Raw genomic sequence first — 15,934 nt, 5'->3', positions numbered from 1 at the left:
ATTGAATCAGTAGTCATGCAAAGAACTTGTGCTTGCCCTCGGAATGTACTCTCCATATTGCGGTAGCATTGAATCTATTGTAAGAGCCCTGGAATTGTGCTAGATATGCTGACTTTGCAGTATAAAATTCATGTTATATCCATCTCTAGATGATGGTGTTAAGCTGCTCCGTTAATTGAACTTGCTCAAGCGGACCCTATAACATAGGGTTTGATTAGTTGCCCTTATGAGAGCAACATGGTATGATGAATGCATATAATCTAAAAGAAAACGTGTTCGATTGCTCGTATATGCTGTTTCAATCTGGTTCGACGGATGCAAATGTACGCCCATAGCCTGACTCAGCCTGTCTTGACGGATACAAGCTCCCACATCCGCTCATACATGTGGATCCACTTGTTAATGTTATAAAATTATTTTCATTCAAATAATCAATCACAGTCTCAACTCTTACATCCACTCATGTGGTCTCAGATTTAGTCGACCAAACAGAAACTTAGCTCAGCCTGTCCAGACATATATAACCAATCAAATACTTTTCTTTTCAACAAATATGATTTCGTTCAGCCTGTATATATGATTTATACGGACAAAATCTTTACAGAGCAACCAATCACACCCATAATGAACTCCGCCATTTGGTATGTTGTAGTCATCCTCAAGAGCCTTAATTGTGATTTTCCAAACCCTCGCCTACTGTATGGTCCTTGCACCAAGCTAGCTTGAAGAGACAATATGTGTTGAAATTAATGGGTCACCCCAAAATCCCAACGCCCATGCGTCGGTTATCAGGAGGTAAAGTGATTCAATTTCAGGAGATGAAGGGGTTATTGGAATTAATGGGTCACCCCATTTAATTCTCACACAGTTAAAGGGACATTAGTTACAAGGAGATGAAGCAATTTAGATTTCCTACTCGCGCCTATATAAGGACGAGTCCTACGCATGAAGGAATTAAGGGGTTGTTTGGTTGCTGCCCAGGAAAAAGGATGCATGCTCAGGCATGACTGGCTTTCTTGATCAGGCATGATATAGAAAGAGTTGTTTGGCTACTGTTCTCTGCCTGGGAAGAAAACATGCACCTGAAAATACGCTTTCTCAAGAGAAACACGTGACCACAAAAGTGCTTTATCCCTCCGAGCATCTCACGAACGAACCAAATCGAGGAGCTCGCCGGCAGCAAGGCTTAGCAGAAGGGGTGTCAGTAAATGTACGTTATGACGCCCAGCGGGTGAATAGTTATTTTTTGAAAATTAAAATTTCATAGTGAATTATATATTCTAGATATTTCGGATTAATCTAGAGACTTCGGGGTCTGGAGGTTCCTAGCTTAACTCGGATAGTCCGGATGGAACAGAAAATCGAAAACTAAGAAAAACTAGGCAAGTCTAGTTAAATCTAAGGATTACCACATGTTTCAAAGGAAGCTTAAGGATAATTTTATCAACCACTTACAGCTACAAACTCGCAAACATATAGATCGGATAACTTTTCTAAAAGATCAACTAGAATAAGAAAGAATAGAAGAAAGTAAAGGAGACAAGAATTTGTTTCCCGAAGTTCAGATCAAACGATCCTACGCCTCCTGAGGTTCTCACAAAAGCCGCGTCTCTTTAAATCTTTATCCTCACCAAGCGACCATGAAAATCGAGTTTGGATTTACTCAAAGCTTCCTCTTCCCTTGTGGAGGCGAGAGTGACCTTCACAAACTTTTTGAGGCACTCCACAAGCTTAGGTGTTCTCTAGGTAACGTCTAGCCATCTAGGAGCTCCAAGAGCAGTGAACACGAATCAACGGCTTGATGACGAACTCAAGTGCTCAAACAATAGATTTATATTCACTAGTACTCAGTCTCACTTTTTCAACCCAACTCTCAAAACCTTGCAAGATTTGATGCAATAGAGGAGTTAGGAGGGTTATTGAATAGCTATGAATGTGTTTGTCTCAAGTTGGTTCAACAACAGTAGCACTTAAATGGAGAGGACGAGAGGTATTTAACCTTCTAAAAAAAAGGCATTACAATGTTTTTTTACTGATCCGAATTATCCGGGTTCAACCGAGAGCCCTATCTGGAACCCAACATGGGTTGACAATTTAACGCGTAATCGAGAGCCATGTCCAAAACCCAATACGGAGGATCTGGATGACTGATAGATCCCAGATTATCCGGATCAACCTAGAGACTTTGGGTAAAACACAAGGCTCTAACTGAACACCTCCTGCCGGAGCTGAACTCGGAGACTCCGGGTAATCCGGAGTATTCGGGTCAGCCGGAGACTCCGGGTATAGACTAAGACTTAGAACTTCTTGGTATTCGTGAGGTGATTTGTGTCTCTCTTCTTTGGTCTAAATGGGTACTTTGAGCACTGAGATATCTTCAAGTCTATCTATATGCATCCCTCTTGATAGTATAACATACCTATACTTAAATTCGAAAACAAAGTCAATTTAAATCTATTGAGTGACTACATACCGCTTCTCTTTTTCTTTTGAGGGACGCCAACGTCATTTAACTTCTTTGATGGGACTAAAACAAGTTCATAACTTTAATAAACTCATTAATCATTTGTCATCAATTATCCAAAACCCACATAGGGGCCTAGATGCACTTTCAGTTAGCAACCACCAAAATGGATTCGTTAGGAGATGTATAAGATAGTGGTGTGATCAGTTTGATCCAATTCTTGGTTTGTGTCGCAAATTTCACGGATTTGTGGTTACTGTTTCAAAAGAGGAAAAAGCAAGAACTGCCGGATTTACAGGTCTCCTCCACCAGCGGTATTGGCCGCTCTACCCAGTCACCGTCGTGGGCCAGGCAAAGGCATTGGTTCTAGAAAGGACCATACGGTATGAGATCAGATCGATGGAGTGGAATGGATCGCGAGCTCACCTCGGCCATGTTGGTGGAGGGGGCGGTGAAAGGATAATAATGTCGCCTAGAGGGGGGGTGAATAGGTGTTTTACAAAAATTCGTCCCCTTTTTACCGTTGGCCTAAACTTACAGCGGAATATAAATTAACGGATTTTTCACAAGTGAAAAACCTAAATATGCTAGGCTCAACTAGTGCACAATCACCCTAAATAAGTGTGAAAATTACAATCCTAAGGTGACTAAAATTATTCAATTCTAGCAAAAGATATGCAATAAAACTTAAATTGAAAAAGTCTGAAAACACTGTTCATAAGCCTGAAATTACTGTTCGCCGGATACTCCGGTGAAGATAGGAGTCTCCGGGTTGTACAGGTCCGGATACTCCGGTGAAGTCTGGATTCTCCGGATTCTGTACAGAACTGAGCCCGAAACTGAATAAAAATGATGGGTGGAGAGTTCTAGCTCAAACCAAGTGATGTTGTGTGTTTCTGGAGATGATTCCAAGTAGATCCACGGAGAACATACACTCAAATACACACAAACAAGTAGATCGAACAATATACACAAAGATTTTAGCAAGAACTTAAAAGTAAGGAAACAAGAGAGGATACACAAAGATTTGTTTCCCAAAGTTCGAATTCATCACTGTAAATTCTACATCTTCGTTGAGGAAGCTCCAACGAGCCGGGTCTCTTTCAACCGCTTTCCTCGATCCACTCTTGATTTCTTCCCTCGCGGAGGCGAAATCGAGCCCTTCACAAACTTCCGCGGCAACCCACAACCTTGGGTGCTCCTCGGCGCCGCCTAGGAGGCTTCACCTCCAAGAGTAACAAACGCAATCGAACTTCTTGCCGATGAACTCGAGTGCTCAAGAATGGATTTAGCTCACTTGCACTCAATCTTTCAATCTCTCAACCCAACTCACTTTTCTTCTCAAATCACACACTTAGAATGGAGTGGGAGAGGTTCTTTTAGCTCTAGAGGATGTTCTTTTCATGCCCTTGCAGTAGCCCCAAAGGATGGGGTGAGTAGGGTATAAATAGCCCACTCAAAAGAACTAGCCGTTGCTGTTCTGACACACCTACCCCGGAGTATCCGGTGAACACCGGAGTATCCGGTCTCAATTCCAAAAACGACGTCAGAACGGTCACAGAATGTGTTAGAACTAGCCGTTATGCACTTTTCTGGACTTTTACCGGTATCCGGCCTACACCGGAGTCTCCGGTCGGTACTTAACACAGAAAATAGCCCCGGAGACTTCCCGGAGTCTCCGACCACTCCAGGTACCGGAGTATCCGGACTTCACCGGAGTCTCCGGCCTTTCCAGGTACTGGAGGATCTGGCCTACACCGGAGTCTCCGGCCACAACACAGTTGACCTCCGAAAAACGGCGATAACTTTTGATCCCGGAGTCCGATTTCGACGATTTTGGACTCTATAGAAAGCTTATTCAGAGGGCTACACATCCCAACTGAATTCATAATCTAAAACACATAGGATCAAATTAGGAACACTCCAAAACCCATTTTGGACACTTCCGCTCTTTCCGCTCCGGACTTTTAACAACAAACTCTCACTTGGGTTTGGTTGGGAACTCTTGAGCACTGAGATACGATAATTAGCTCACGTTGCATCCCTCTTAATAGTGCGGCATACCTAGACTCAATTTCAAAGATAAAACACATTTGAATCAATTTGAGCCTTTTGAATACTTTCAAGTACCGCTTCTTACTTTCAAACCTTTGAGGGTTGCCAACTTTCATAAAATCTTCACTCCATCTATTCTTGATTTCTCAAGTGATTGATGCGAATCACTCATAGCTTCTCATGGCCTTGCACGGTCCATTGGCGCAAATCCTTTACTCGCTCTTCACCATCGCCTTAGTCCTTCGGCGCCAAGCCATTTGCTTGCCCTTCACCACGGATGGTCCATCGCAGCCGAGTCTTGCTTGCTCTTCACCGTTTTGCCATAGAAAACCACTGTGTATTCGACATCTTCAAGGAATTCATTTTATCAAATATGGAGTCCACTCTTGTTCTTCACTCTTGGCATATATGATTTCAATTCAACTTATGCCTTCTTATGAATCCTAACCCCAACCCACTCTCAGGCACAAAGTACATGGGTTAGTCCATAAAACCTAAATGACAACATTTATACCTTAAGTTACTTGATCTCCACAAGTAACTTATTAGCCTTCATGCATATTGTCAATCTTCATATAGAACCTAACCCCACTTATTCTTAAATACATAGCATACGGGTTAGTCTATAAAACTCTATTGACAAGTCATACCTTTAGTTACTTGATCTCCACAAGTAACTTAGCCTTCAAACTTATTGCTAATCTTATTGAGCTTTTTCTTCTTCTTATGAGCATCACTAAAATCTCAATGGTTTTTGATGCAATTATTTGAACTCATGGTATTTCTCAAAGAATCCATGCTTCATCATTTATACATTTCCTATGAAATAACCTAATAGCAATTATTAATATGATTGTTAGTCCATAGGCATTGTCATAACTTACCCGAGCATCATCTAGAGCTCATTCATCTTGATGCATTTTCAATCTCCCTATTTACTTAGAGCTCATGCATATCTCTCATCCATGCATCACCTATGAAACAACCTACTAACAAACTCAACACCATTGTTAGTCCATGGGTATTGTCATTAATTACCAAAATCACACATACGGGCTAGATGCACTTTCAGGCGGGAGATGGTAGCGAGTTCTTGATGTCGCGCAGCGGGAGGGAAGAGGCAGAGCTGGTGGCTGAGCTCACCTCACGCCGCCTATTGTAGTGTGGGAGCACGAGGAAGCTCAAAGCTTGACAACTCAGGCATGCATTAGAGGGAGTAGCGAGTTCTCAGGAGCTCGTTTTCGAGCACCTGAGCCTGAGCCTCTCGCCTGAGTCATGCAATGAATGAGGGTAGCAACCAAACACAATTTTTGTGAAGCCTGGCATGCTCAGGCTCAGGTAAATATTGCTTAGGGCAGCAACCAAATAGCACCTAAGCCTCCAAGTTTTCTCCATCATTTCACTATTTTGTTGCTGCTACATATACTTCTACATCCTTGTTTTTGCTCGCACTGGAATTAGGGTGAGCAGTCCTCTGGAACCCCACCTTTGAGATCCTGCACCGGAAGAAGGCGAATAAGGTTTTTGGGAGTGCTTCTCCATGCGACTGCTCACGCTCTTCTCTGTCTGTTGGCGTGCGGTTTTGTACATCTACTTCGTCTACACCGACCACGCAATGTACAACTACATCTTCTACAACAAGCAAACAACTACGTCATAGTAGGCGCCACCAATGGCACCACTGAAGTAAACAACGGTATTGTTACAACCTTCCCTGCAAACATTATGTATGTTTTGGAAATCCTTCTATTCGTGCTTTGTTTGGCTATGTCTTGGAAACGAGGTATTTAAGTTTTTGCCACCCTACCGTATGGCACATGACCAAATGTCATCCTCCTCAATACTCTTGCTCAAATGTCACGAGAGAGAGAAGAAAACATGCTCCTTTGCCACTTTTGAGCATGAAAAGACATGTATGCCCTTGGCCTTCTTCTTTCTCTGCTCTTCTTCCTTGCTGCTTGCTCGAGCTCGTTGGCCGCGGCGCCTGGCCCCGCACTGCCATCCACCTCCACCACTCTTCGTCCCCCTCCCTTCCCCCACCTTCGCACCTCCACTCGTGCCACCTGCATTGACCCTGACCGCTAGCGATGCGTGCCTCCGCCTCGTTCCACCCTAAAGAGTGGTCGTGACGGAGCTGTCACCGGCATACCGCCACCTTGACTTCGTTGACAAGGTCCTCCGGTTGAGGCGTTGAGATGCCCCCATCAAATCTCGCCATGCCCTCAACTTCAAGCACATCGATAGCTGCACCCTCCATGGCCGGATCTCGCTGAGATGCTGTCAGATGGACATGGATGAATGTGATGAGAATAATTAACTAAATTATATCGCTTAATTTCAAATAATAATAATTATTAGTAATACACTAATCAATGTGTACTAACACTTATCAATACTAATTTTATCGTAGTAATTACTAATTAATAACAAAATATGCTAATTATCACTAAATGTAGTCTAATTGACACACAAATAGTACACTAATCAACCCAATTACACTGATCAACTATAATATCACAATAATAAATATTAATTAGCTATCACTAATCATTTTTACTAACTATCATAATTAGACAAGGTGGCTCAGTCTATCCAGCATTGGTGAAGAATATTCCTCAAAGCTGACTGACCTTGTCTATCCATTTTTCGATCAAACGTCCCAAAAAAAATAGATGTAATCTATCGTCCACTCTTATCCCACCCACTAAACGTCCTCAAGTGGACAGAAAATTGACCCTCCAGATGGCCACTGAATGGCCCACATCAGTTTGCGGCTTCCAGTGCTCCTGAGAGATAAAAAGGACAAGTGTGCTTGCCCTAGTCGAATTGAGAGGAAAAAGGACGCACCTTTGGAGCGGAGCTCTAATAGACAACAATGTTAGTATCCTGTGAATGACGAGCTCAACAGACATTTGAACATCTCATTCTGCTAAATTCGCGCAACCGACATCAACTATTCGTCTCATCGCCGAATCGCATCCTCCGGACACGATCTGGCCTCCATGACCATCTGAAATCAATCAGTATCGATCATCGAAAGGGGACAATTTTGGTCTCGATTGTTAGCAAGCCAATCAAAGGTGAAGGAAATGTGCCAATGAAATTGCATCGCGGCTGTTGGTCCCAGTTGTCCCTGGGTTGATAAACGCTTTCAAGTCACGTGTGTACGCTTCTGAAACTCGGGAAGAGTTTGAGTCAGCTTGGCGAAAATTGCTAGTGTCTGAATTTGGGCTCCAAAATAATGTTGGACTGAGTTTCAGTCAAGAAATGTTTTACTCCTCCAGTATTTGAGCTATCAGGTTGAACTGATTGCTGATTGGGATGAGTGTGGTTTAACATATGTTGCAAAGTTGGTCAGATGAAATTTGAACTAGACATGCTAGCTGCAATACATCGAGAACGATTGAAAAAAAATCTTGCAAATTGTTTGAACCGGACGGCATTTCTTGTCGGCACATTATTGCTCTGTCAAGATGGCATCAGGGAGCACGCACGAAGTAAACAGATTTAAGCCAAAGAGTTTCGGATTCCCCTCGGTTCATGCGTTCCCTGGCACATCGATGGGTAAAAAGAGAAAACCCCTAGCTTATACTTCCTCTGATTTCAAATGTAGGTTATTTTAAACTTGTGCATAAAAATTAAGAAAGTAGATCAAATGAACTTGTTGCTTTTCATTTATTCTGCATTGAAAAAGATAACTCATTCATTTGTGGGAGTGGTAGCATTTATTAAACAAGGACAAAACAGGAACAAAAGAGAAAAAAATACATAGAAGTTTGAGAATGATTTATATTTAGAGAATAGTTGAGGAGGCTAAAACGACCTATATTTATAACCAGAAGTAGTACAAGACAAGCAATGGTTTACGGTATCATTGCAGCTGCCATCGCCCTCGTTGATCTTGTTTCTAGTTCAGGTGATATGAAGAATGAACACCAACTATCATGTGTAACAAGTTTTTCATCTTGCTTTTACTAGCTCTATGTAATACTGTGTAAAACTTCCAATCAGGCAGCTCCTGTTTTGTCCCATATAAAACTGTCTGTTCCCTGCCTGCATGGTGAAACCTGAGAATGTTCACAAGTGTTCTATGCTGTAATTCTCTGCCCCAGAAATCACAGGCTGTGACTTCTATTCTCTCTTTGCTGCTCATGCTCTGCTCCCTTGTAAATAGCACAATGTGCAGTCTGGTCTGCCTGGCATGAACTTGAATGCATTCATGCCACAAGCGTTTTTCAGATTCTTCATGCCACGGCCTTTCATATCTTCTGAAACCATCTTCATGTCACAAGTGTTTGAATTTTCTCTCTCTTCACACCCAGGTGGTCAGTTCAGTCACCATGTACTACATCTGTGCAGATTCCTATGCAGCCCCAGCTTGCCCAAATGGTTTCAATCTGCTTGCATATCTCATCCAGGCTGAGTTAAGCTAGATTGGAGAGATATACTGTCTATTTGATTAGTTGTATATGTTTAACTTAGTTAAGAATAGATTATGTTTGATTGTTCGTATGAGTATATGTTGTATTATAAAGAATTCACTTTTTTTATCAAATAACTTAGGGTTGTAAATATTTTTATAAATTAGTACACCATATTATAAGAATATTAGTGAATTTTTTATGACTTTTAGAGAATTTAAATTAAATATTAACTTAAATTTTTTAGATCAAACTAATTAAAATGAGTTGTTAGTGAGTTCTAGTTTACTTATGAAAACGTTTAAAACTTTTAAACCACTTTTGTACTAAATAAAATCAAGAGTTAAATAAATAAATTCACAAGTACAACTAGATTTGCACCGAAGCGCGGCGGAAACGCCCACTTCCTCCGGCATTCACACGGAGCCAAACTCGCTAGATGCATTTGCACGGATGGATGTAAGCAAGAGCGCCGGTCGGGGCAACCAAGCAACAGGCGCAGAGTTAGCCGGCGCACGTGCAAACAACCGAATACGTCCTAAGGTCATCTCCAGCAGCTATCTCAAATTTTCTTCCTCAAAAACACTATTACAGTATCCCCTATCACTATTACATCATCCCTTATTTTTCATTTCCAACAGCTACCCTATTTTCTACCTTCTACTTCTGTTTTTCTCTTTTCGATCCCGCTATTAGGCCTGTGAGCAGTACAGGTACAGTATATTGCTACAGTACTGCTACAGTACAAAACACTGTTTCTTCCTCCGGACCAGCTGACAGCCTCTGCGAACAGCGTTGCTACAGTACTGCTACCGTGTTTCCGTGCTACAATAACTCCGCAGATTTGCAGTTCTATTTTCTCCCTCGCAGTACTGTAGCGGCTACTGTAGCACTGGGAACCAATTCGACTGGAGATGGTACAGTACGTGAACAGTGACCCAAAACACTGTAGCACCCGAATTGTTTCCTGCAGGGCCATTTGTGCTACATTTCTGCTCCAGATCATATAAAAAATAAAAAAAAGATAATATCCTGCAGATGTACCGGTGCTGGTGCGGGGCCGAGTCATGCGACCTCGACCAAATTTGTAAATCCTTTAGTAAAACACTATTCGTAGGTAAGTTTTGCTCTATCATGTAATGGAGCCGATCTCAAAGCATTGTTATCGGGATATTTGTGTTTCATTTTTTTTTTTGTCGAATTGGAGATCGCGAGTTCGAGTTTGATTCGGACATTAGATTGTGATTTGTATTTCGTGTAAATTTTCTTTGCCAAATCAGATATTCGAATTCGAGTTAGATTTTAATATCCGTATCTGTATCTAGGTAACACTATCTCGATGATGTTCTCGACTAGATGTGCCTCTGGGTGCGAACTTATTTCCTATTAGCCTTTTTTTAACAAAACATATAACAACTCAACTGAAATAACCAGTATTACCTAGACACTCATATTTTTTTTAATTGGACACCTCGAATCTGAGTGAGATTTCAAAATATATTCGTATGTCTATTTTTTTTACCGAACCAGATATTAAATTCAAATCAGATTCCAAATTATACTTCATGTGTTCAAATTTTTTTCGCCGAGTTAGACACTTGAATCCTTGGATTCCAATATATATGTCCGGGTGCAAATAACACCGGAAATAACCCCTCCAGTTGATACACAAGCTCTGTCACAAGAGACGCATGAGCGGCACTCACTACGTCCAAGTCATTCATTCGTGCGCCCGGGCGAACGAGGAATCCGTGACGCGACGTCCACGTGAGCAGGCGGGCCCCGCGGCTCCTCCACGTCAGCGCTAAGAGCCGACCGCCTCGCGCCCCTTCGAAATTTCAAACGTCCTCCACCGTTGCGGGCCGTACGAGACTGTTTGTTTTAGGCTAAATTAGGTAGTGTTAAATTTTAATTATTAAAATGGTATTTGGTTTAAGATTAAATTCAAATTTAGTCGGTTAAAAATTTTAGCAAATGATTTAACAATAAAAATTTGATTAGAAACATTATAGAAAAATTTTGATTGGCTAAATTTTTTAAAGACAACTAAATTTTAACATCAAATAGAATAGAGACTCTATACCCATTTGTCACAAATTGATATCCTCTGACTTCACATATGAGTGAAGTCAGTGACTTCAGGTGGATTTAAGCTATTAGATTATAGATGAACAGTTCAGATTTAGTGCTACAATATTTAAAATTGTGCTACAGCATTAGTAAATAGTATCCATGCTACAGTAACCGACCACAAAATGCTGTCATACCTATGCTACAGTACCAACCACAAAATACTATTCAACCGACTCAATTTACTGTATACCTCTGAATTCATGTTGCTGAAGTTAGAGGATCTCGATCCATTTCCACAACCAAACAGCCTCTATATAAGGGAGGAGACGGTTGGTTCGTTGGTTGCCTCGTCTCCGCCCCACCGCGCGCGCTTCGTCTCCGGGAGAACTCGCGGGCCGTGGCCGCCGCGACACGAGCAAGCAAGGCTACGGTTTCGCGTCCTTCGGACTGACCGAGGTGAGGTGACCCATCCCGCTCCGACGACGCGCGCACTGGTCCCGCCGCCCGCGGGAAATCCCGGGCCTAATCGTGTGTTCGCCTCGTTGCGCGCCAGGTGTTCGACGTAAGTTGAACCCCGCGACCGATGCCGAGCGGTGGGAGGCGGCTGCCACCATGGACGTCACCGAGGGGCGCAGGGGCGCCGCCGAGGTGGAGCCCCGGCACCTCCACCCCCGCGGGCGTCTCAAGCTCGGGCTACGGCACGCCGCCCGTGAGCGCGGGCTGCTTCTGCACGCGCGTGACGCCACCGACGAGCGGGGGCGGGTGCGCTCGCGTGACGCCGCCGTCGACCGGTGGGTGCTTGTCCCGGCCGCCAAGGCCGCCGCCTTCCCTGGATTCGCCGTACGTGCGGGCGAAGCAGGCGCAGGTAATTCATAGCCGGCATGCGTTGGGAACCATTTCGGTCATGCTTAGGGTCCGAATTTTAGCATTGTGCGACTAAATATGGCTAGCAAGATCAACAATTAGTGCAAATCGTAATCTTCGGCTCACACAAGGAACTGGGAACTGTTACCATGAAATGGTTTAGGCACTTCTCATGAACAAGGAACAATGATCGTTGATCAATATCTTGCCTCGCCCAGTCCATTAACATGTTAGTTCTACCAAGCCTTCTAGGACTAACTTGTTTTTAAGAAGAGAACTGTGTGTAGCAAGGGATTTTTATCTTACACATGCATGTGTGGTCGCTTCTGCTTCTCCTTCTGATTGTGTAATTTGAGATATACGAGACACCATAATATCTGAAAATAAATTAAATTTGCTTTAACATGTTCTCCCTGTTTACCAGTGATAACAATGAATTCTAGCTTCCTTACCTTGCCTGCCAAATTATGGCTACCATTAATGTTAGATTTGCTCTAACACTGCTCAATTGTTGAGACTGCAACGGTCCTCTGCAAACAATGCGAAATGTCATTAAAAGCTAGTTCTCTAGCGTAAATGTGGATAAATATGTGGTATTAACCTAAATTCCGTAAACATTTTTAACCCTTCATCAGCAAATAATTACCCTGTAAGCTGCATTGTAATGGTATTTGGTCTGCCATGTGTGCAGCTGGCTCAGCCTTGTGTGTCTGTGCAAACTCAAGAGTAGCATATTGGGGAAGACGGATGTAGTAGCTTTGAAGCATAGTTTGGTTGTTTTACATCCTCCTCCATTGTATCAGGATACCAGGTAGCTGCAACAAAAGAACGAATGATGAAGGAAATTACTCCGCACGAATAAAGTTAGGATAAATTAACTGAAAATCAACAAGTGAAACCAAAATTTTGGTCCTTCTCCATGTCAAGACATCTTATTACCAGAAATCTGTTGTACCAAAAGTTTGCACTGAAACTATTAGGTCAAGATTTTTATGTGTTCTGGCATCTGTTTTTACCTTCAATTGTGGATGCTCCTTTTCCCTGATGTTTTGCTATTTCTACACATAACATGCTAAATACTTTTTACATGTTACCTGCATTTTCACAAAGAGATACCTTATTTCGTGAGCTCTTGCAGACTTGTGAATAAAATTGTATTTGCCTTCCTGAACATAGGACCAACCATAAGCTGAATATGCAAGGTTTATGTTTCATTATCTTGTTTCTATCATTTCAGTTAATTGAAAAGGACCCAAACAAGGCAGTTCCATTGTTCTGGGCGGCTATAAACAGTGGTGACCGAATTGAGAGTGCACTGAAGGATATGGCCAATGTACTGAAACAAGCAAATCGGGCTGAAGAGGCCATTGAGGCAATAAGATCCTTCCGTGATCGTTGTCCCTATGAAGCTCAGGAGTCCCTTGACAATATTCTTCTTGACCTGTACAAGGTATCTTTGTGATCTTTGAAGAAAAAAAGTCACTTTTATAAGCTGAATCTTTCACCTAGTTTTTAGGTCTGGTTATACAGGTATATATGGAACACATTTTAAAAAGTGCACCGTCCAATGCGAATGAGTCATTTGCTAATAATCAATTATCAAATGAATTTTGGACGAAGATGTGACCAGTATAATTATCTGAAACCCAATAAATTTTCATGTTGAACCAGAAATGTGGTAGGACAGAAGAGCAGATTGAAATGCTGACTATGAAGCTGAGAATTGTTGATGAGGAGCTCGCTTCTGGCCGGTGGAAAACAAAACTGTCTAAATCTCATGGAAGAGTAGTCTATCTCTCTCTCAGGGATGAAAAAGCAAGGTACTTCACATCTTTTATATTGCCATTTGAGATTTGACTGTAAACACCATTCTTAATCCCTTGTTTATCGTAAAGATTGTTGGGGAACCTTGCATGGGCCTATATGCAATCTGAGAATTATGAGGAAGCAGAAATGCTCTACAGGTAAACTCTGAGTTCATTTTTTTTTCATTTCAGATGAATAGGATTTTGTCAAATGGCTTGTTGTGGATGGACCTATAAACCCTCCACAATACTAAACGTGCGTGCATCTATCATGTATCTCAAAAACGGAAAAAAATAACTCGCTTCTACTGACCTGGAACAGGCAAGCTCTTGCTATAGAAGCTGACTACAACAAGGAGTGTAACTTAGCCATCTGCTTGATGAAGACGGGAAAGTTGACTGAAGCTAAATACCTTCTCCAAGCTATACCTTTCAACTGCGATGATGAAAGTCATGTGAAGTCTCTTTCCCGGGCAACTGAAATGCTTAGGGAACTTGAGTCGCAATCACTCCCTTCTCCCATAACTCAGATGAAATACAAAGAATCATGGATTCTGCTTGCTGCTGATGTGGAGAAGCTTGAAGATCCACAACCACAAACATTATCTACTCCTTTGACTCAACTGAAATATAATGAACCACATATTTCAGTTTCCGCAGATGCAGAGAAGCATGAGGATTGCAATTCACGGCTTCCATCACCCATAACTCAGTTGAAGCGTGAAGAACCACACATTTTGGTTACTGCAGGTGGAGAGAGGAATAAAGACTGTACGGAGTACCAAGATCTTTCTCGACTGTTCAATGATGCTGCTACACCTCAGTCAATACTTGAAAAACTACGAAAGCGGCTAGTTAAAGAGGCACCAAAAATCAGCATACATGATCAAATTCAGACTGCTATTCCAACTGAATGCCCTCCAAACTCCAATGTAAACCCAGATGCTAGTGAGAATCCTGTGCAAGAGGGGAAACTCTTGACCAAAGGTATTAGAAAAACATGGGCTGACATGGTGGATGAGGATGAACAATTGGGTGATGATAAACCGCAGGCTGACACAGTGGATGAGGATGAACAGCAATTGGGTGATGACAAGTCAACCATTGGTGTGGGCACTACTGAGCAAAATGAAAGCAGCAAGCATGCAAGTGAGCAGGAGTATAGAACACCATCCTCTCAAGGAAGCAGCACCCCCCAAAGACCAGCCATGGGTGGTCATCTACAAAGTTTCTCAGCAGGTTCATGGAGACTCTGTGACTCCAAACTGTCCATGGATAACAACGTGAACTGGGAGCCTACCAGGACTGCTCCAACATGGAGACAGAACAAGGTAAAAGAATTCAGCAATAGAGTTTCCCAAAGGCTTAACACAACTCATCTCAATGAGAAATCTCCAGGAACCAAGCAAGCACCATGGAGAAGCAGTGCATCTCAGCGTGCGCTTTTTCTTGACTGCAAATCAAAGTGTGACGGATATGACCATGGTTATGTGCCATTTGGTGGTAATGAACACTCTCCGTATTCCAGTCACACTGAGGCCACTTATCGCAGGCAAAATAATGCAGGAAGCACAGGATCATGGAGGCCACAGAACCGTCTGCGGGTTTTCCAGGAAATCACAAACGAGATCAAGCAAAATGTTGCATAACTAGATCTGTGTTCCTTACTGTTGATGGAAGTTCGTTCTCATAATATTGGTGAAATAGTTTCTCATACACAGTTTTTTCTTCTTCCTTTCTTGGTTCCGTTTTTTGAGAAGAAGCGGTAGTCTTGAAGATTCAGCAGCTCAGAGAAAAGTATCTAGCGGAAACTCATAGCAAGTCACCGAACCATACTGTTTGCAGATCCAAGTAGATCATCATAGCTGTATATATTTTCCGTTGTCACCAATATGCCAAAGTACCTGCAGATGTGAGTAATGATCAAGTCATGAATTCCTTAACAGTTCCCACTGTTTTGTGACGAGAGAGAATCTTTGAGATTTCACATAGCATGCACAAATGCACAATGTGGCTTACCATGAATTCTTGTAGTCTTGCCACTACTGTTTAGATGTTACTGCATGGTCTCATCTGTGGCTGCAAATCTCCTGCATGATGGGCTGCTGCAAGATCTGAGTGTGCTCCCCCTCTGCGGCTCTGCCCACTGCAGGAACAAGCAATGGCAAGCACTGCAAGTTGCACACGCAAATGCATGCAGATGCAGTCGCTATCTGCATCTGCATAGTGCTCACCCTGTGGCATTTTCTACC

At 42.5% G+C, this 15,934-nt stretch overlaps 1 protein-coding gene across 1 annotated transcript; it reads left to right on the top strand.

Moving 5' to 3' along the window:
* Window positions 1-11,335: 11,335 nt before the first annotated feature.
* On the top strand, window positions 11,336-15,625 carry LOC133899561 (uncharacterized). Its single transcript, XM_062340559.1, has 6 exons — window positions 11,336-11,469; window positions 11,567-11,878; window positions 13,115-13,327; window positions 13,549-13,697; window positions 13,773-13,841; window positions 14,005-15,625. Exons 2-6 carry the CDS (start codon window positions 11,597-11,599, stop codon window positions 15,329-15,331), a joined length of 2,040 nt encoding a protein of 679 aa, XP_062196543.1. The 5' UTR covers window positions 11,336-11,469; window positions 11,567-11,596; the 3' UTR covers window positions 15,332-15,625.
* The last annotated feature ends 309 nt before the right edge of the window (window positions 15,626-15,934 follow it).

The sequence above is a fragment of the Phragmites australis genome, chromosome 18 (genome assembly GCF_958298935.1).
Source record: "Phragmites australis chromosome 18, lpPhrAust1.1, whole genome shotgun sequence".
Lineage (NCBI taxonomy): Eukaryota > Viridiplantae > Streptophyta > Magnoliopsida > Poales > Poaceae > Phragmites > Phragmites australis.
The sequence above is the reverse complement of the archived record's forward strand: the minus strand, read 5'-3'. Positions and strand labels throughout refer to the sequence as shown.

Bases quoted from the DNA above. Each gene is read 5' to 3' on its own strand.
- LOC133899561 (XM_062340559.1), top strand. From the start codon at position 11,597: ATGCCGAGCGGTGGGAGGCGGCTGCCACCATGGACGTCACCGAGGGGC. The intron at 13,328-13,548 runs GTATCTTTGTGA...ATGTTGAACCAG, and splicing joins TTCTTCTTGACCTGTACAAG to AAATGTGGTAGGACAGAAGA. The intron at 13,842-14,004 runs GTAAACTCTGAG...GACCTGGAACAG, and splicing joins GAAGCAGAAATGCTCTACAG to GCAAGCTCTTGCTATAGAAG.